This window comes from Bufo bufo, chromosome 4 (genome assembly GCF_905171765.1).
Source record: "Bufo bufo chromosome 4, aBufBuf1.1, whole genome shotgun sequence".
Lineage (NCBI taxonomy): Eukaryota > Metazoa > Chordata > Amphibia > Anura > Bufonidae > Bufo > Bufo bufo.
The window spans coordinates 610,999,807-611,022,090 of NC_053392.1; the positions used below are offsets into that span (position 1 = coordinate 610,999,807).

Below are 22,284 nucleotides of genomic sequence, written 5' to 3' on the forward strand. Positions count from 1 at the left end.
GCCTCTACTGCTTCCAGGCTGTGTTTCTATGGCAACCATGTAGGCCTCAAGTGCTTTACTGAGAGAAACTACTATCCTAGGGATCCTAAGCAGCGACATTTACTAAAAATCTCACCAGTGATAAGGGAAAATATATCATGGTCACCATTAATGTTAAAGGGGGAAACTAGTGCTTAACATGGCTGCGCAGTTTTTTTTATGCAAGACCACCCCCACAAACCTATGCGCCATAATATGGCAATGCAACGCAAAAAACAAAGATCAAAACTGAATTGGCGTCAAGTTTCCATTCACCTGTCCCTGAAATCAAAAGACATAGTGAGGGCAGTTTACATTTTTTTTTTTTTTTAAATGTATGTAAAATATCTTTCACCAAGGAATGTAGAAATGGAGACAACTACCTACTGTAAACATTTCAGGGGTGATTCAAGGGGCTATAAAAAAAAAAAAACATGGCTGCTTCCTGTCAGAAACAGCACCACACCTGTCCAGAGGTTGTGTCTGGCATAGCTGCCAGAAGTCCTGACTGTTCATCAGTTACAGAGACGATACCAGCTGGCCAGTGGGGATTCTGAATGTCGGACCCCCACCAAAAAATCTAGAAAAAGCCTCAAATTTACAAGAATGGAATTGCAGGCTCTGTAAAAGTGAATGGGGGCAGAGCTGCAATACCACACACAACCTGGGGACAGCGGTGGTGCTGTTTTCGGTAGAAGGCAGACATGTTTTATCCATTCCTGGACAACCCCTTTAAGTTATGGTGGATATGAACCAAGGCAACTGTTGCAAGCTCCTGAGTTACTGGAACTATTCCTATGGGTTCCCTTTTATCGGGCACCATCAATCTTTACCTATTGGGAGAGGTACTGTAACCTGTAAAGGCAGCCATTTTGTTTGTTTAAACAGAGGCGTAACCTGTAGCTCGGGGGCCCCAGTACAAAATCTAATACTCCCCCCACACCATGTGCCATTTATAATACTGGTGTCTTCTTACGGCACAGGGGTCAGGGGGTGACTACTTCCACTGCCCCCCTATATACCGGCGCCCCTGTGGGGGACTCTTTCAAACACAGAACTTTTTCGCACGGCTAGGAACATTTACGCAATATTGAACATGGTTGTAGTAGGAGGAGAAGTCACATGGCGACATGGCGAGACGTTACAGGCTATGACCAATCAAACTGCAAATACACAAAGATGACAAGAAATCCCAGAATAGATCGTCAGCGTTGCACTGTTCTGAGCGCGCTCATTCGGAAGGCACAAGGGTTTGTTGTATTGCCAAGTTTTTAATTTTGTTTTCTCAGACCATTTTCTAGCGCACGCTGCCAAATCCTTATTATCCAAGCAGTTTACCAGAACACGGCGTCCCGGGACCGTCTTTGGCGTGGTATTTAATATCTGCTGGTAACGCCGTCTTCTCCCATAATGACTGTGTGCAACCAACATTTTTCCATGGCTGTTTTGTTCCTTTATTTTTTTTATATATTTTTTTGTAGTTACATCAGAAAGGCCTTGGAACGGCTTCAACACAAGGCAAAAAAAAAAAAAAAAAAAAAATAATAATATATAGATCCGAAAAAGACAAAACATTTCTGTACCTTCATCCAGTGAAGACCAAAAGTCCTTAAATAGATAAACCCTTAAAGTGCCCAGAATAAAAAGGGGATGTGGGAGGGGGAGGGGTGGATAAAGACAGTAATCATCGACCATTAAGACTGGATGAAATGTCCTGGGAGCCACAAGGCTGGAAATAATTTAATCCCGTCTGGGCCCAGCCGGGGATTCGACATAACGAACAATGGCGGATGAACTTGTGCTTGTTATGCAGCCTCTTCCAACAACCCGAGAAAGTCAAAACTGCACTGAAGCGTCTGAAGTGTAAGATCCAGTTATGAGATTTCAACGATACACAACGTGTCCATAGTTGGGAAGCGCCTGCCACCAGCTGTCTACCCACCTAGACATCTCCTGATATGTACGGTAAAAAGTCAATCCTTTGTAGCAGTCGTTACAAGGCCAGCAGGGTGGGGGAGTTCAAGGAATCAGAAGACTGGTCCCCGCTGCTGCTGCTCCGACGATGGGCCTTAGAGCAAGACTCTGAAGGAGAGGTCGACGACTCCTGATCCAACACACTTGGGTAGGTGAAGACGAGGTTAGGGGCGTTCGGAGTGCTCGGAGGTGTTGAAGACATCACGACAGGCGTGTTGAGAGGTTCCTCATTATAGAAGTTTCCACCAATGCTGATCGGTTTAATCACAGACCTTTGCGTTTTGTCACTGCGGCCGATTGAGGACATCCCAATGTCCTCATCAATGGGCTCCGTTTTGACCACCACTCGACTTCCCATCATGGAACGGGCAACATGAGCATTGTGGGTGGGGTTGATCCTATCCTCAGTTTGTATTTTACACATGGGCGTGTGGGCAACCAGCATGAACTCCAGTTTATCCTTCTCCTTTTGCAGCTCCGCTATCTCTTTCTGTAGACCAGATTTTTCTTGTTCCAGTTTCTCAGTTTCCTGAAACCAAAAACAAAGAGAACGGAATTTAATAAAGTTGTTTTTTTTCCAAGCGAATGATGATGGTGAGGAACTAAATTCACATTCTAAGTGTTTCTCTGCGCCTCTTCAAGGCAAGAAAGACTATAAGTTCCTTCTTGTCCAGAAAATTCTTTGTTCTAAAAAGTCATGGAGACATGTTTGGGTGCTGAGGACCCCTCTAGATGCCAGAACAAAGCTCCGTGCCCCTTCGACCTGACACTTGGACAAAACCAAGAGAATGGGAGCCATAGGAACACTGATTTGTGGGAGTCTGACAACCTAGACCCTGCTTATTGGTATATAGCTTTTTGTGACATTTTGAGACATAGAGATGCCATGGAGGTTTGACCAATGGGAGTCTAGCTGTTGGGACCACCAGGGGTGCAAAGAACTAGGGCATGTGGCAACCCATTAACAATACGCCTTCACGCAAACCTCTTGGTTTAAGTATCATGGTCCTAAAGACCAAACATTCATAGAACAAAGTTTTTTTTCTAAAGCCTGGTTTACCGGTAAACCCCCTGAGAGTATTCTTTCCTATTAGGTTGGATGCACAGAGTGCCATATACAAACTAACTGTTGGGGAACTCATCAACCACTAGCTCCTGCAAACAATGAACTCCCACCAAGTCCAGTGACCACCCCCCATATTTTGTATGAAAACTATGTGGACCTCCAGTGTTGGTGTCCTTTGGGTCCTCCAAATATGTATTTTGATTGTAGGTTGCATGAAGAAGAAGAACCCACTGATATCAAAGTCTTTGTTACACTTTTTTTTGTATTATCTTTGCAATTTTTTTTTTATTTAGCTTTCTGTCGTTTCCACTGCAGAAGATCATAGATTATAAAATGTATCCGAAAAAAAACAAAAAAAAAAAAAAACACTGCGCTGCCCAACCTCTGACTAAATATGCAAAAGAATGGCAATATAATACTGTAATATTGGACTTTATACAGAAGGATGATGAAATCAGGAACTTTTGTGCCCAATTTCATCACCTCAGTCAGCAGTAAATGACGGAAACAGACTAATTACGTACAGCCTGCAGTTTGTCCGTTAACTCTCGTCTCCTGTTGCGACACTTTGCGGCGGCCAGTTTGTTCCTTTCTCTACGGACCCTCCGCTTTTCCTCTTCTTCGGGTGACAGCTGTGGATAAAAAAAAAATAATAATAATGAAAAAAAATTTAACAGGCAGCTCATTGCGGTCAACAGAAACCCACAAAATGTTAAAGGCCGTTGGCTTTGTAGGAAGCTGCGGCATCCTGGAATTGAGCAAGTGCACGGAGTGTGCAAGTCAGAGTAGGAGAGCGGAGAAGCTCTGTGGTCAGAACACAAAGATTTCACAATTTTTTTCATCAAGTCTGACGTCAAAAGGAAACAGGATTTATGTTCTAAAAGTTAAAACCTCAGCTGGAAGCAAGATGGCGGGAACTATATGTCCTCCAAATAGGACGAGGGACTGGTATGTCAATATGGCCATCTGCCCTGTAACCACTGTCCACCCTGACCTACACAGATCAGCATAAAAGGGTCTGCTAAACGAAACTGATGGAAGAGAGTATTATAGTAGTTATATTCTTGTATATAAGAGGCAGTATTATAGTAGTTATATTCTTGTACATAGGAGGCAGTATTATAGTAGTTATATTCTTATACATAGGAGCAGTATTATAGTAGTTATATTCTTGTACATAGGAGGCAGTATTATAGTAGTTATATTCTTGTACATAGGGAGCAGTATTATACACTGCGTGCAGAATTATTAGGCAAATGAGTATTTTGACCACATCATCCTCTTTATGCATGTTGTCTTACTCCAAGCTGTATAGGCTCGAAAGCCTACTACCAATTAAGCATATTAGGTGATGTGCATCTCTGTAATGAGAAGGGGTGTGGTCTAATGACATCAACACCCTATATTAGGTGTGCATAATTATTAGGCAACTTCCTTTCCTTTGGCAAAATGGGTCAAAAGAAGGACTTGACAGGCTCAGAAAAGTCAAAAATAGTGAGATATCTTGCAGAGGGATGCAGCACTCTTAAAATTGCAAAGCTTCTGAAGCGTGATCATCGAACAATCAAGCGTTTCATTCAAAATAGTCAACAGGGTCGCAAGAAGCGTGTGGAAAAACCAAGGCGCAAAATAACTGCCCATGAACTGAGAAAAGTCAAGCGTGCAGCTGCCAAGATGCCACTTGCCACCAGTTTGGCCATATTTCAGAGCTGCAACATCACTGGAGTGCCCAAAAGCACAAGGTGTGCAATACTCAGAGACATGGCCAAGGTAAGAAAGGCTGAAAGACGACCACCACTGAACAAGACACACAAGCTGAAATGTCAAGACTGGGCCAAGAAATATCTCAAGACTGATTTTTCTAAGGTTTTATGGACTGATGAAATGAGAGTGAGTCTTGATGGGCCAGATGGATGGGCCCGTGGCTGGATTGGTAAAGGGCAGAGAGCTCCAGTCCGACTCAGATGCCAGCAAGGTGGAGGTGGAGTACTGGTTTGGGCTGGTATCATCAAAGATGAGCTTGTGGGGCCTTTTCGGGTTGAGGATGGAGTCAAGCTCAACTCCCAGTCCTACTGCCAGTTTCTGGAAAACACCTTCTTCAAGCAGTGGTACAGGAAGAAGTCTGCATCCTTCAAGAAAAACATGATTTTCATGCAGGACAATGCTCCATCACTCGCGTCCAAGTACTCCACAGCGTGGCTGGCAAGAAAGGGTATAAAAGAAGAAAATCTAATGACATGGCCTCCTTGTTCACCTGATCTGAACCCCATTGAGAACCTGTGGTCCATCATCAAATGTGAGATTTACAAAGAGGGAAAACAGTACACCTCTCTGAACAGTGTCTGGGAGGCTGTGGTTGCTGCTGCACGCAATGTTGATGGTGAACAGATCAAAACACTGACAGAATCCATGGATGGCAGGCTTTTGAGTGTCCTTGCAAAGAAAGGTGGCTATATTGGTCACTGATTTGTTTTTGTTTTGTTTTTGAATGTCAGAAATGTATATTTGTGAATGTTGAGATGTTATATTGGTTTCACTGGTAAAAATAAATAATTGAAATGGGTATATATTTGTTTTTTGTTAAGTTGCCTAATAATTATGCACAGTAATAGTCACCTGCACACACAGATATCCCCCTAAAATAGCTAAAACTAAAAACAAACTAAAAACTACTTCCAAAAATATTCAGCTTTGATATTAATGAGTTTTTTGGGTTCGAGAACATGGTTGTTGTTCAATAATAAAATTAATCCTCAAAATTACAACTTGCCTAATAATTCTGCACTCCCTGTAGTAGTTATATTCTTGTACATAGGAGCACTATTATAGTAGTTATATTCTTGTACATAGGAGCAGTATTATAGTAGTTATATTCCTGTGCATAGGAGCAGTATTATAGTAGTTATATTCTTGTACATAGGAGCAGTATTATAGTAGTTATATTCTTGTACATAGGAGGCAGTATTATAGTAGGTATATTCTTGTACATATGAGGCAGTATTATAGTAGTTATATTCTTGTACATAGGAGCAGTATTATAGTAGTTATATTCTTGTACATAGGAGGAAGTATTATAGTAGTTATATTCTTGTACATAGAAGGCAGTATTATAGTAGACTTATATGAATAAATGGTCAAAGACAAAGGCTTCCTATCAGTACTCTCTAGGTCTTTTCCCCATTTCTCCATGTAGCTCATAGATTTTCCATTACTCAGTAGGGATTATTAAAATAAACACTATGTCAGTACATTGGACTTTGAGGCTGACATAGTGCAGGTTTCAGGGTTGGTGGAACATTGCATGGAATCATGATTAGGTGTTATTATGATTAATGGTGACATAGTTGACGTATTTGTATTTTCAAAGTAGCAATTAAAATTCCAGAAATATTTTAAGTACAATTAAAGTAGTTGAGAGAGGACAGGGTCTACTCCTTTCTGCCACCAAATACCTGTTCATCTCTTCTCCTTCGGCCAGCAGTGGTACCAATGCTTTTGATGACTCCCGGTCGTTGTAGGCCCGCATGCCCACCTAGTGACGGGTGATTCTGCACTGGGTGCCCATATGAATGTGCTCTGGTATAGGGATTGGACATGGAGGTGATCACAGTTGGTTGAACCATCCACTGTAAGTCCTGGCTGGTGGTGATGGCATTTATGGTGGGGATAAAGGCACTGCTGGATCCTGGCATGTCGTTTCGGTATTTCTGCTGGAAAAAAAAGGATAACAGTCAGGCTGATCGATGGACTTAAAGCGGTTTTCCCTGAAAAATATTCTACATTTTCCAAACTAGCACCTGGATCTGAATACTTTTGTAATTGCATGTAATAAAAAAAATGTTGTATAGCCACTGAGTTGTTTAATACAATGTATCTGTATAGCGCCACCTGCTGTTTGCTCTTTTTCTAATATCCCTGTCCTGCTCGCTGAGATGGCCGCACATGCTCAGTTCTCAATCAGAACAGTAGAAAAAAAATAAAAAAATAAAACATTTCGGTCCCCAATGCACGGAACGGCAGGACAACAGTCGTGTGAATAGGGCCTAAGAAGGAGGCATGATAACCTAACAATGTCGTACCCCCCATGTGACGTATAAGGCTCTCCTGATCCAGCTGATCACTGTCTGATATATGTAGTTCACCCACATGGATTAAGGGGACAAAAAGCTACAAAGTTCATATTAACTGGTGAAGGGCCCCCAGAAGCAGAGGAAGCGTCGTCCTTTCTGTCTAGACACAGCCCACATTAGACAGCGTGGAGTGACGTCGCCGCTTCCTCACTGTGTGAACATTGCCCAGCTCATCAACAAAACAAGGAACTGCCGCGGGCGAGATCACCACCGCGCGGAAAGCATCTGCTCCGGCCAACGCCAGATTAACTCCCGACACCTGGGCCAGGATCGGGAACACAAGCAGGTGCCAATGTGACAGACTCGTTCCCCTTCCTAAACTGGGACTGAGCCTTTACCCATCAAGTCACCGAGCCGTTCATCAGATCAGTTTCTGCGAAAGTTGGTTGGCAACCAATATGGCTGCTGCATTGCTCCTATTGCAACACCGCTCTCTCCCGATTTCCGAACTAGTTGTACAGGGAGACCTCCTCTACCGTGGTATTACAGTCCACAATGAGACCCCCTTGTGCCCCTATGGGGGTGACCTGTATTCTGCATAAATTTCATACTTTTTGAATGGCCCCCAATTCAGGGGTAGAGCTGCCCTTTAAGATATCGATTACTAGTCTGTCGCCCTAAAAGAAGCAGCAGCAGTGTACCACATAACCCCGATAGGGGACCCCCAAATCCTTCCATTCACAGTAGTACTAGCTCCCTAAGCTCGAGGTACAGTCTGCAGTGGCTCCGTCATACAAGAGACACCTGTCATTAATATGACCACCGTGGACACGCACACCGGAGGGATCATACATGACACACGCTATAGTTACCGAAGCCTGTCAATCATCCCGTGCTCATCCTGCTCGGTGGAAACGTCCGTCTCCAGGCATAAAAGGCGGCTCGGGGAGGGAGAGGCAGGAAATCTCGATTGCATAATCGCCTCCCACTGTAAAACGAACTTCCCCTCATCTCCTTCCCTTTTTACACGGCTCCATTTACTTAATGCCCAGGTGTGGTCGCAGTCACTCCCAGGGATAGGACACTTAACCCTTCCCCAGCCAGAACTTACTGACTAAAAGAACAGAAGGAAATCTAAAGGAACTTTTCTTAAAAAAAAAAAAAAAAAAAAAAAGTGTCAGATTCTTTAAGAAGTGTGGCTATTCTTGGGAAGATTAAAGGGCATCTGTCGGCACAGAGAAATGAGTGGTTGCATTTAACAAAAGGGGGTCAGTGGGGGCATCTGCACTCAACGCATCCACAAAATGAGCCCCCCCCCCCCTCTGATCAGGGAGTTGAAGGTTTCAGTGTGAAACTGAGAGGGTCTTTACATACTGTACACACTAACTTTGTGATGTGTATTTCCCTATCCCAGCCACAAGCTTAATGATAAAACATTTAAAGGGGGTGGTCATATGAGGGGCTTCTGACCCACCATGTACATGGACATTTGGATTATGCCATATAAGCCGCCTGTTGGCGCTTTACGATGCCCCACCATCCTGAGCAGAGACGTCCAGGCTTCCCTGCCACCACCTCTATCATCCCTTAAGAGGATGAAGCCCCCCATCCCTTGTCTGTGGATAGAGCAGCCCATAGCAGGTACACTCCAGTATTGCCCACCAGTTTGAGAAACCCATCAGGATGACCTTTACCAGTCAACGAAGACCCCTTTTTTTTTTTTTTTTAAACAAGAGGCCATTGCTATTTCAAAATGTGGCGCCTTCCCTTAAAAGTCGCCCATTCGTCCGGATGATGTAACCCAGATCCTGTGACTCAGTGATCGGCAAACATTCCTGCGGAGAAGAACGGAGGCAGCCAAGAAACAAAGTATCAATTCGGCCTCTTTCCCATCCTGGAGGATCCCACACATCCCCCCTCCAATTACTGGAATCGGCAACATTATTTTCCCACTTGACACAATCTCAGGAAGCCACCGCCGGTGACCTCCAGGGGGCAGCAGCGCATTATATTCCCGATACAGGAGACTGGGAAATTTCCAATTTCTGGGAAAGCCTCCTTTGAAGTGTGAGGAATTTCACAAGCCCCCCCCCATCCCCTCTGGAGGCAGACGAGTCCTTTGCAGGAGGCGTTTTTGTAGAAATCTGTGGATTCTGCAATCACCTGGCTTTTGGGTAACAACATTTTGCAATAAGTGGGGGGGAAATTACCGTAAGTCTTGGGAGTAAAAAGGAATTTCAGAAATTTGGTCAGAACACGCGATAGCGGCCATGACCCGGGCTGCCAATGTGACAACTATGTAGAGAGATAAGACTCCATCCATAAGACAAACTGGAGGCACGAGGCACAGGGCACCTCGTACCTAATAAACTGCATTAGGATCTCCTGATGACCCCAATCCGCCTATAGCAGGCATGGCCAACCTGCGGCCCTCCAGCTGTTGCAAAACTACAACTCCCAGCGTGCCCAGACAGCCTACAGCAGGGCATGGTGGGAATTGTAGTTTTCCAACAGCTGGAGAGCCGCAGGTTGGCCATGCCTGGCCAATAGGGTCCGCTGATTGAGGAAATGCCTTTTCATTATACACCAAGACCTCCGCTTGCTGTCAGTACCTGTACAGACCTAATACTTCTCACAGCTGAGAGTTTGTTACAGTAGTATCCGACCTAGATACCTCTGTAAGGTAAATGCAGCAGCTGCTTGCCTGCTACAGTGTATCAGTGCAGGTAAATCGTATTAGCCAGAGTGTTTAGCTCACAGAGGATGGCTGGACTGATACATTGTAACAAACCCGCAGCCACACATTCCATGGTTTAAGATGTGTTTTTCTCACTGGTTTACCTCCATCAATTGATCCCATTCTTTTGCGCACATGACGGATAAAGGAGTCCTTATGGACTGGATTCCGGACTATCACGCCCCACATCCCCGTGCCTTGTACAGACAGACAGCCAAGGATCTCCGGACAAACCACAGAGGTCAGGGGGGAGCGCAGCTCCGGGCTCGGTTGGGCAACCGTTCAGAACAAACAGGAAATTCTGCACATACTCAGACGCTGCTGAAACAAAGACCACGGAGGGCAGACTGCTCCCCTCTCCGGCCCGATTCACCATACTGCGCCCTGTCAATCACACTCCTCCATCTCTTAGTCCTATCTGCTTCTGGAAAAGCTGGGTGCCAACCAATATGGCCAACACTAGAGCTCGCCCAACTGTCTCCTAAAGCAAAGCTTCCCTTTGTCAGGAACACAATGGGCCAGATTTATCATGACTCTGACCGCTCACTCCACTTTCACATATGGCTAAAGTCAGTTTTAGCCAAGTCAGATTTATGATCGGCCCTTTAAGACTGTAATAAATGTGGTTTGACGGTAGCAGTTTATCCGTCAGTAAGCAGCTTTACAAAAGTCGCACATCTTTACGAAAAAGTCGCACGTTTTTATGAAAAAGTCGCATGTTCTATTAAAAAGTCTCATAAGATAAGCATGGTCCTCACTGGAGTGAAATTGCGACTTTTTTGCGACTTTTTTAAATAGTCCCAATAGTAAATCTGTCTAGAGATTCATTTACATAAGAAAACACGCCCACTTTCAGAAAACTGGCGAGCATAGTGCAGAGCAGAAAAAAGTCGCAAATTTGTGCGCAGTTTTAGCGTTTGGGACTTTTTCACTCCATTATTCTGACCTGAGCTAATGATAAATCTGGCCCAACGAATATACCTCTAAATTCATAGGTTATTCAGGAAAGCTGGGTGGGGGTCATCCTCAGTCATACTGGCAGTTTCTGGTCATTGACTGGACACAGGGCACCTCCTCCATTAGCTAGACATAGGATCACAGTCATCCCTTTAAATCCCCCCCCATTAACAGGCTGATAACGGGGAGCAGTAGACTGCCTTCCGCTGCACCGTACAGACTGCTGCTCTCCTCACAGACAGGGTTAAAACCTCAGCTATTCCCCTTCAGGGTGTGACTGCGTCCAATGCCAAATTCCTTCCCATTTGCTCTGCTGTCACAACAGGAATACACCCAAGCAGACTCCCACAGCGGAATGGGGGCTAGAAGCCCCCCGCATCTGTCACCTTCCAAAAATCGCCAGACTAGAGGATCAACGAGACAGAAAGCAGGCGAAGACCTTTACTCCGGAAATCCTGATAGTCTGGCACGCGGACTGGAATGTGAAGCAGAACCCCTTTTCCGGGGGGAAGGGGGGGGGGGGTAGTCTCTAGGACCCTCTGATAACCTGCCACCTTATAAGTATACAGTCATATCAGATCAGTGCCTGGGAAAGCTGGGTGACCAGTGGGGCTGTATCTCTGCCATTCGTCATGTTGGTCGTATTCGCTGTCACCCAGCTTTCCCAGAAACAGAGGAGATCAGACCTGCTGACTGTACTGCATGGATCTGACATTGAAGGCAATCACATTGCCGCTGGACCGCGGATGAAGCCTCAGACCAGCGCTCCTTCTCATCAAGGCCCATTAACCCTGTAATATCTGGGTGTCTAAATCCCTTGCTCTTATCTCTATACGAGAGGATTTGGGTCTTATCCACCGCAAAATTAGCATCTCATTAAAGAGGGTCATGACAGACCCTTAAGTTCCAGGTCCTTGGGCACAAGTCAGTGAATGCAATGCTAGTCAGTGGAGCGCTGAGCACCAGCCACCAGCAGAGGGCAGCAGAGAGCTTACCACCAGGCACAGGAAGGCTGCCAATTATCTGCTGCCAATTAATACCGCCTTTGTGAGCCCGGGCGGCTCAGCCTCTGCCACTTCCCGGAAATATTTCTATCAGTTGGCAGAACTAATTATCACTACGACATTAACATTTCTGATTAGATATAAACCCATGCCCATTAAGATGCCAGGCCGGGTCCAACAAGAAGCCCCAATCAACCAGTGTTATAGGGTTTCCTGCATCTGAAATCTTTGTGATATAGACTTTTCCTGCTTGCTGTCAGTGAATGGAAACATTCATAGACCCATCCGCTGAGACTCTATACAGACAATATTACTGAGGATTTGTTACAAGTGCATCCAGTCTTGCTGCACAGACCCCTCTCCTGTCCTGACAGTTTGTTACAATGTATCAGTACCTCACTGTTAGGTTACTACGCCCCTTCACCTTTTTTTTTTTTTTTTTTTGCAGGTAGATTATGAAGGGTGCCCACAAGCGGATAAATCGCTGGCATAGACTTGAGTAGCTAGGGCAGGGGCCAGCAACTTCCGGCACTCCAGCTGCCGTGGAACTACAACGCCCAGCATGCACACTTGCTCGGCTGTTCTTGTAACTCCTAAAAGAAGTGAAAGGAGGGTTCTGGGAGTAGTCGTTTAAAAAACAGCCAGAGCCAGAACCTAGCTGTAGATCGGTATGGGTAATGGCAGCGACGAGGTTAACCGTGGCATCCAAGAACGTAGGGGTAAAGTAAATTTTGGGTGGATCGAATGCAGTCATTTTCTAGAGCCTCCCCATTCTTACTAGGACTACAGAACAAAGACAGGCGCCCTCCCCCATTGGACCAGCACCAAAAAAAAGGCCCACTCTGGATTTCAATGCATATACATCAGGCGTCATCTCCCTAAAAGTCCTAAGTGTCGTGAACTTCAGTCCAACGTTAGACAGACCCCCCCGAGCCTTGGAGACTGAAGGCCCTTGTCTACACACCCTACACCAGCTCTCGCCCTGCAGGGGCACAAGGTGGGCAGGGTGTGTCCGCAAAGTGAACTTTACTATTTGTATAAGCTCCTATAATCGATAACACAAAGTACAGAGGGTGGTGGTGGAGGGGCAGACTCCAGAGCCAAGACACGTCTCCCCATGAGCCGACCCCTCTACAATTAGCCGGTACAGCCTTTTAAAGTCAGTTGTGTGAAGCCTCCATGTATCTCCGGTTTGGGTCAGTCTATGATTGTATCAGCAGACTTTGTGGCCAGGAAGCCTCAAGAAGCCGTGGTAGTTCTCTGAACCAGATACCATGCGGTTAAGGAACAAGTGTTCTTACACGTGAGCAGTTTGAGATCTTCACTGGTCGTCCTGACACCCATCACACACAGGAAACACACAGACGAGGTGTCGACATGGCTATTGTCTGTTCAATAGAGTGACTTGAAGGGGCTCGATGTGCCCGGAGATTCCCTCAAGACACTGACCTAGTGCTGGACTCCATGTTCTCATGAATGTCCCTCAGAAATTAACCTAATACTGAAATAAAGGGTCCTCCCTAAATGTAATCCAAACATTGACCCATGGACAACAGCAATTACAATAAACTAGCTTCTTCACCCAATGCAAGAGCTTACCAAGATTTTCCCAACACCCCTGACTGGTAACACAACATCAACCAACCATGGAACCCTACAGGTCAACAGTTCTAACCATTCAAGGCAGAATAAACCTTCATGAAGCTTTCTCCTCTATGCCACCAAGGGTTAAGCCGCCATGTGCTCTGGTATACAAGACATTTGCAGGGGTGAATCATATGTAGATCACAGATTAGGGAAGTGGGCTCCCACCACAGCCAATGAATGACACATAGCAGCCTGAGCGAGGATCCAATAAGTGAGAACCGACAGGACTAGAACCAAATTCAAAAAGAGAGAGAGTAAAGGACCGGGACCCATCCCCAAGGCGTAGATCTGAAGGACATGCGTTTGGTTCTATAGGAATGACCAGATGAGGAGAAGTATGTGTATGTAGGTCTGGTGGAGACAACATGAAAGATAAGTCAGGACTTGTCCACTTTGTACAGGTCTGCTGGACTCTTCTACAAAGGGTGGAAAGTTCTCCAAATGTAACCCAGTCTTCTGCACTCATTTCTTAACCTGAGCACACCACATGAAGGACTGATCATATCTGTGCAGGAAAGGAGCCTCACGTCTCTACTAGGACACAACTAGGTTATTGTAAGGAACCCCACACTACACACAAAAGGGCTTGTAATACAAACATGAGGGGAGAAACCAGCAGACGCCTCCAAATTGGAGGTCAGATGTACAAGTGGTCAGCTATGACCAGATGTCAAACATCTGGAGATCTATACTGGTGAGAGGCCCATTAGACTCAAGATGACCCAAAGACCAGTATAAGGCAGCTTAGCAATAATGGGTCAATGTCCATGGAAGATTGGAGTACCTACACTCAACACAAAACTTGGGAAAAAGCTTGGGAGCCAGACCAAATCCACAACCATCTACTATAGGATTAACTGCCCTAATATGAAGCAGATCAACGCAACCCCCCGCAAACAGGACCGGCGGCTGACGCAACCCCCCCAAACAGGACCGGCGGCTGACGCAACCCCCCCAAACAGGACCATCGTCCAACGCAACCCCCCCAAACAGGACCACCGGCCGACGCAACCCCCCCAAACAGGACCACCGGCCGACGCAACCCCCCCCAAACAGGACCACCGGCCGACGCAACCCCCCCCAAACAGGACCACCGGCCGACGCAACCCCCCCAAACAGGACCACCGGCCGACGCAACCCCCCAAACAGGACCACCGGCCGATGCAACCCCCCAAACAGGACCGGCCATTTGCCCAACAAAACCCAAAAGTGAAGCAGCCAAGCCCCCGTGACTGGTGGTCTTTGCTCTGTGATGTCAGATCCTCTCACCTGTCGTATTGAGGTAGATAAGGGGTTGCCCGGGTATCCGTCTGGCTGAGCCGGAGAGCTGCTGCTACCACGGGAGGAACTGTCGAAACTCCCTGGATAATCCTGGTACATGATCCGTCCTCTGAACACCCAGGAGAGAGAGGTAAGTGCCCTTCTACAGCGTCTCCACCAGCCTCACACCCTCTTCAGTAGATCTATGTTACACAAGGCCACCACACCTCTCCAGATCCAGTGCTGCTGCTTCCAGTGTGGACACAGGTTCTATCCCTCCTAGCCCTAACAGTGCAACATTGTAGCAAAAAAGAAAAGTTCCAGAAAGAACAACAAGTGCAACTATGTATCAAAAAGTTTCAGCAGAGCCCAGAGTGGGGTGTGATGGAGGCGCTGGGTCCGAGTGCTCACCTCCAGGTCACTGTGCTGGGTGAGTCAGGCCGCTGCGCTCTGCTATTCCTGTGCTCTCTGCGGATGAGTCAGTGTAATGGCATTAGATCAAACCCACACACATTATCTACTGAGCCTTCTACAGGACTGATGTCATTCTCTCCTCCCCCACCGCCCGGCAATAGGCGGCTCCAGCTCCGTGCACGGCCCCCAGCACTGCCCCGCACAGCACAGCAGGAAGCGCCCGGCTCCCCGGTAACTGCCCCAGCCCCGGCCTGCACCAGGCACCGCACTTACACGGCCTGTTCAAGCCGCGACCTCCCCCACTCCTGTCCAGCGCTTGGTTTCGTCCATTGACGCATGTTGCCATATATGGTCTTTTGCGTGTGGTGACGTCCACGGGTTTCCTTGGTTCTAGTGACGTCAGCAGGCAGGGATTCCCTTTTAGGCTGCAAGTGCAATGTGCAGAGCTGAGGGGGGAGCAGGAGCAGTGGTGGATTATAATTTGGGCGTTTGGGTCTGTAGCCCTGGGCCTGGCATCTCTGGGGGGCCCAACGCCGGCCCAAACTACGGCTGGGCACAGGAGCACATAGTTCCCTGCCCTGACGCCCAGTGGTGGATTATAATTGGGGCGTTTGGGTCTGTAGCCCCAGGCCTGGCATCTCTGGGGGGCCCAACGCCGACCCAAACGCCCACAAACTACGCGGGGCACGGGAGCACATAGTTCCTTGCCGCCCTCCGCCAATAACCGCCCTAGGCCTATACGGTAGTAAAATCCCGGTGCAGGCGGGTGTGTTGACGTCGCCGCGCCTGCGCCCGGACACCGCACACTGACCTGTGTGCGCAGCGCGCCTGCACCATCTACGAGTGAGCGCCAACTGGCACACAGGTAAGTATTAGCTTTTATTTTTTGTGTGCCAACTGCCAACTTTGGGGGACATTACTGAAGGAACAGTGGGGGGCAAACTACTAGTTTGGGGGAAATTAATACTGTGGGGGCCAATTACTTAATGGATGGCAATGTCGGGGCAAATTATCTAATGGGGGGCAGTGTGGGGGGTTATTACTATATGGGGCAGTTTTTTATCATAATCGTATGTATTTTAAAATTGGGTAGACAGCCCCGGGCCTATCATGCACTTAATCCGCCCCTGAGCAGGACCCTGGGGGTCTGGACCATTATATTTAGGGAGGAGGGGGTAGCAGGACCCTGGAGGTCTGGACCATTATATCTGGGGATGAGAGGGGAGCAGGATCTCCTAGGTCTGGACCATTATATCTGGGGAGGAGGGGGGAGCAGGACCCTGGAGGTCTGGACCATTATATTTAGGGAGGAGGGGGGAGCAGGACCCTGGAGGTCTGGACCATTATATAGGGAGGAGGGGGGAGCAGAACACTGGAGGTCTGGACCATTATATTTAGTGAGGAGGGGGGAGCAGGACCCTGGAGGTCTTAACCATTATATTTAGGTAGGAGCAGGACCCTGGAGGTCTGGACCATTATATCTGGGGAGGAGGGGGGAGCAGGATCTCCTAGGTCTGGACCATTATATCTGGGGATGAGAGGGGAGCAGGATCTCCTAGGTCTGGACCATTATATCTGGGGGTGAGGGGGAGCAGGATCCCCGAGGTCTGGGCCATTATATCTGGGGAGGAGGGGGAGCAGGACCCTGGAGGTCTGGACCATTATATTTAGGGAGGAGGGGGGAGCAGGACCCTGGAGGTCTGGACCATTATATTTAGGGAGGAGGGGGGAGCAGGACCCTGGAGGTCTGGACCATTATATTTAGGGAGGAGGGGGGAGCAGGACCCTGGAGGTCTGGACCATTATATTTAGGGAGGAGGGGGGAGCAGGACCCTGGAGGTCTTGACCATTATATTTAGGGAGGAGCAGGACCCTGGAGGTCTGGACCATTATATAGGGAGGAGGGGGGAGCAGAACACTGGAGGTCTGGACCATTATATTTAGTGAGGAGGGGGAGCAGGATCCTGGAGGTCTGGACCATTATATTTAGGGGGAGCAGGACCCTGGAGGTCTGGACCATTATATAGGGAGGAGGGGGGAGCAGGACCCTGGAGGTTTGGACCATTATATTTAGGGAGGAGGGGGGAGCAGGACCCTGGAGGTCTGGACCATTATATCTGTGGAGGAGGGAGGAGCAGGATCCTGGAGGTCTGGACCATTATATCTGGGGAGGAGGGGGAGCAGAACACTGGAGGGCTGGACCATTATATTTAGGGAGGAGGGGGAGCAGGATCCTGGAGGTCTGGACCATTATATTTAGGGAGGAGGGGGGAGCAGGACCCTGGAGGTCTGGACCATTATATCTGGGGAGGAGGGGGGAGCAGGACCCTGGAGGTCTGGACCATTATACTGTATCTGGGGAGGTGGGGATATCTATGGCACCCGGGGGTTATATAGTATATGATGCTATTATATGTCATGGTATTTTACATGGATACTTGGATGATAATTCTCTTTTCAGCATAAATCCCGAGTATTAGACCTGTACTGAAGCGCCCCTCACCCGCAATCTTATTGCAGGGCCTGCAGAGCAGATAACATGCATATCTTATCAATAATGTTCAGACGCCTTCACACGCGGCAGATATTTCTGCAACAGAAAATCAGTTCCATTCCTCTGAATGGCGCTTGCAGAAATCCACCTGCTTCGTGGTCCGCAAAACACAGACCCCGGCCGCGTGCATGCCGCCATATTTTTTTTGTCCTGTAAAAAATGTCCTAACCTTGTCCGCAAAACAAACAAAAATAGGACATGTTCCATCTTTTTTTGCGGCACACGGTGGTTGAGATGAATGGTTCCGCAGATTGGGTGCGGACTGAAAATACAATTGTGTGAATGAGGCCTTACAAACAGAAAATCCACATGAATTTCTGTCCTGATTTCTGTGTGTTTCTGGACTAAATCCACGTGTTACTTGCGTTTTTTGGTGCAGATTTTCCGCAGATCTCAGCCGTACATTGAAAAGGGTGAAATTTTGTTGCAGAACTTTCCGTGACTTAAAATCAGTTCCTTTCAGCTTAAGGGGATTGCAGAAATCTATGTGCTGCCGCTCCAATCAGATGAATGGAATCCTCCGTGAGGACTTCTGCGCGTCTCTGCACCACAATATGCAATTTGCGTTTTTGGTGGGGATTTGATGCGTTTTTGCTGCAAATCTTGTGCATCTTTGGAACAGGGTGATATCCACAGCTAAAACCACATAATTGAGAGGCTGGAGTTTTAGAAATCCGCATGGCCGTTTCCGCAGAGAAAAAAATCTGATAGATAGATAGATATGTGATATTGATATGTGAATAAATAGAGTCCTGAGCAAAAAGGATGGGAAAATGCTGCAGAGTAGGAATGCTTTCAAAAATAGAAGTGTTAATAGTTTATTTTTAATAGTTTATTATCAATTAACAAAATGCACAGTGATTGAAGAACAGAGAAATCTGTATCAGTATTTGCAGTGCCTGTCCTCTCCCTTGGGCTTCAGTTCTTCTAGGTACACTGCACACGGTCAAGGATTTTGTAGGATTATTGTCAGGTGAATGATTCACCAATTATACCAAACAGGTGATAATGAGCTTCATTTTCATATGTAGGTTGAAACACAGTCATTACCTGAAACAGAAACAGCTGTGTAGGAGTAAAACTGGGTGGTAAACCGCCAAACTCTGCTACAAAGGTGAGGTTGTGGAAGACAGGCTTATGTCACAGGTCATACACTATGGCAAGACTGAGAACAGCCACAAGACACAAGGTGGTTGTACTGTATCACATGGTCTCTCCTAGATAGATTGATGGATGATAGATGATATATAGATAGATAGATATAAGATAGATAATATTTGAAATTGAATTTATTAAGAATCTGGAATCAGGTCGCATCATCCAAGTTGTGCAATCTATAACAGAGAATGTTACCAGTCATTGCACAATATTTCCATGGACTTCTATGGAGAGAGACTGTATCAAATCACACAGTCAGCTGCAGAGTTGCATCATATTGCAGTAGTAAATTTTCAGCGCTGTAGATTTTTAGGGTACGGGCACAGGTAGCGTATATTCTGCGGCAGATTTGTTGCTGATTTTGCCGCAAATTTAAAATCTCTAAAAGTGTACTCCTCTGTCTTTTACTAATGTGTATGGGAGACTTCCAACTCTACCCTGATGGCAGATGACAGGGGAGAGAAAGAGTCTGGAGGGGAAAGAGAAGTTTGGAGATGATAGAAGAATCAGGAGGAGACAAAGGGCTCTGGAAGGGACAGAGGTGTCTGGAGGGGACAGAGGTGTCTGGAAGGGACAGGCGAGTCTGGAGGGGACAGAGGTGTCTGGAAGGGACAGGCGAGTCTGGAGGGGACAGAGGTGTCTGGAAGGGACAGGCGAGTCTGGAGGGGACAGAGGTGTCTGGAAGGGACAGGCGAGTCTGGAGGGGACAGAGGTGTCTGGAAGGGACAGGCGAGTCTGGAGGGGACAGAGGTGTCTGGAAGGGACAGGCGAGTCTGGAGGGGACAGAGGTGTCTGGAAGGGACAGGCGAGTCTGGAGGGGACAGAGGTGTCTGAATGGAACAGAGGTGTCTGGGGGGCAGAGGTGTCTGGAAGGGACAGAGGCATCTGGAGGGGACAAAGGTGTCTGGGTGGCAGAGGTGTCTAAAGGGGACAGAGGTGTAGGGAGGGGACAGAGGCATCTGGAGGGGACAAAGGTGTCTGGGTGGCAGAGGTGTCTGGAGGGGACAGAGGAGTCTGGAGGGGACAGAGGCGTCTGGGGGAGACAGAGGCGTCTGGGGGGATGGAGGCATCTGGAGGGGACAAGGTGGGGGGGGGGGGACAGAGGCGTCTGGGGGGACAATGTGTTTGGAGGGGACAGAGGCGTCTGGAGGAGACAAGGTGCCGGGGGGGGGGGGGGGGGGGGGGGACAGAGGCGTCTGGAGGGGACAGAGGCGTCTGGGGGGATGGAGGCATCTGGAGGGGACAAGGTGCCTGGAGGGGGGGGACAGTGGTGCCTGGGTACATCTTACTTTTCTCTTCCTATTGAGAACACATGCGCAAATTATCCCAAGCTTTTCTTTGAGGGGGTTGATGAGGTTGGACAGACCCCTTCGGGTTCTTCTCCAGGCTCAGCTGTACGATCGTTCTGCCTGTGCAGTGATGTAGCCTGAACAGTGCAAGGAAAGAGGACGGTGAATTTCAGACTCCAATAGGTAATGCTGGTAAGTTGAGTCTCTGTATCTGTGCCCCGGTACAGCAGAGCTGCAGCATGTTTACAGCTAAAAACAGGCGCAAACACTATAGCAAATGTGCCCCACTGTGTATATATCAGGTGTAGATGGAGTGCATACTGTATATTAATGAAAATGGTAACACGACTCCACAAGTGAAGGTCCAGCAGCGAGGGATCCCCCCCAAGGTGAGCTGAGCTGGGACACGCTCCAGGCATTGTACCGACCCCTCTGCTGCTCACAGCTCTGGGTGGTAACATACCGGGTTTTATAGATAAGATCTCAGTTTCTTATTATGGGATATTCAGCGGCGATGGTTTGTAGGCGCCGCTGGGTTTCCTTTCACGTGACGCACGTTATCTCCGATCAGCGCTGGATGATGCTCGTAAACCCTGAGCTGTGAGGAAAAAAGAGCTTTTATATTTCTCTGCAAGTTCTCAGTAACTGCTGATGTAACAGGAGCAATGTCCTGCCGCCCCCAGAGGAAGGACTGATCCTCTGCACTGGCGGCAAAGCATGTTGGGAGTTGTAGTTTTTTAAAGCACCACTGAACCCAAAGGGTTATAAGAGGAGACCCATGAGGATGCCATTATAAAGGCATTTGTGGCAAGTATTTATGGGGGTTTCTGTGGAAGGTGCTCATAGTAATGTAGCTCAGTAATATTGTAACAGAATATAGTACTATATGACTACGCTACCATATTAACATAGGAATATAGTAATATAACAGGAATATAGTAATATGGTAGCGTAGTCATATAGTAACATAGGAATATAGTAATATAACAGGAATATAATAGTATAATAACAACATAATAACAAAATATAAGAATATCCTGTAGTAACAGAATGTAGTAATATGGTGTAGTAATAATATAAGAGTAATATACAGTATCTGACAGAAGTCAGTGCACCCCTCACATTTGTGTAAATATTTTATTATATCTTTTTATGGGACATCACTGAAGATCGGACATTTTGATACAATGTATCGTAGTCCGTGTACGGCTGGTATAACACTGTAAATATGGCGTGCCCTCAAAATAACTCAACACACAGCCATTAAACTGCTGGTAACAAAGGTGAGTACCTAAGTGAAAATGGCCAAATTGTGCCCAAAGTGTCAGTGTTCTGTGTGATCACCATAATTTTCCAGCACGGCCTTCACTCTCTTGGGCATGGAGGTCACTGGATCTTCACAGGTTTCTTCTGGAATCCTCTTCCATCCTCCATGACGACATCACGGAGCTGGTGGATGTTAGAGACTTTGGGCTCCTCCACCTTCCGTTTGAGGAGGCCCCACAGATGCTCAGTAGGGTTTAGGTCTGGAGACATGCTTGGCCGGTCCGGCACCTTTACCCTCAGTCTCTTTACAAGGCAGTGGTCGTCTTGGAGGTGTTTGGGGTCGTTATCATGTTGGAATACAGCCCTGCGGTCCAGTTTCCGGAGGGAGGGGATCATTCTCTGCTTCAGTATGTCACAGTACATTATGAAGGAGTATGTGCGATACAGTACTATTAGGGTTTTCTGTGGCAACACTGGCAAGTATTAATGGGTGTATCCATTACAGGTACTTATTAGAGTATCTAAGGCAGGTACTTATGGGAGAAACTGGGGAAGGTATATTCCGGGATGTCTATGGCACCATCTATGACCTATACTTCAGAACTTCAGGGCCAAGTGTCAAAAAATCAACTAATACTCATATCTTTCTGAGATTAACAAATGCTGAGGTGACACAGCGCTGGTGTATTAGAGTATGTTTAATGTATTGTGGGTAATAAAAGAGAAGGAAGATATGAAACTTGAGGTAGAAATGCCCACTGAACAGGCAGCTAGATGTAGGGAACAGGCAACTGAATGGACCAGGAACCTTCTATAGAAAAAAGCATGTGTTATAAAAACCTGAGACAGGATAGAGGCATGAGATTCGAC

General features: G+C 47.1%; 1 protein-coding gene across 8 annotated transcripts; it reads right to left on the minus strand.

The window, feature by feature from the left end:
• Positions 1–708: 708 nt before the first annotated feature.
• FOSL2 (FOS like 2, AP-1 transcription factor subunit) lies at positions 709–15,344 on the minus strand. Of its 8 annotated transcripts, none has more exons than XM_040430633.1 (4): positions 14,743–15,344; positions 6,511–6,768; positions 3,583–3,690; positions 709–2,521 (listed from the first exon to the last, which is right to left on the minus strand). In XM_040430633.1, the coding sequence occupies exons 1-4, from the start codon at positions 14,851–14,853 to the stop codon at positions 2,012–2,014; spliced, it is 987 nt and encodes a 328-aa protein (XP_040286567.1). In that variant the 5' UTR covers positions 14,854–15,344; the 3' UTR covers positions 709–2,011. The 8 variants fall into 8 exon arrangements, with proteins under 8 accessions (XP_040286567.1, XP_040286575.1, XP_040286574.1 ...); XM_040430641.1 differs by having other exon boundaries at positions 15,145–15,341; XM_040430640.1 differs by having other exon boundaries at positions 6,511–6,765; positions 15,145–15,340.
• Positions 15,345–22,284: the final 6,940 nt, after the last annotated feature.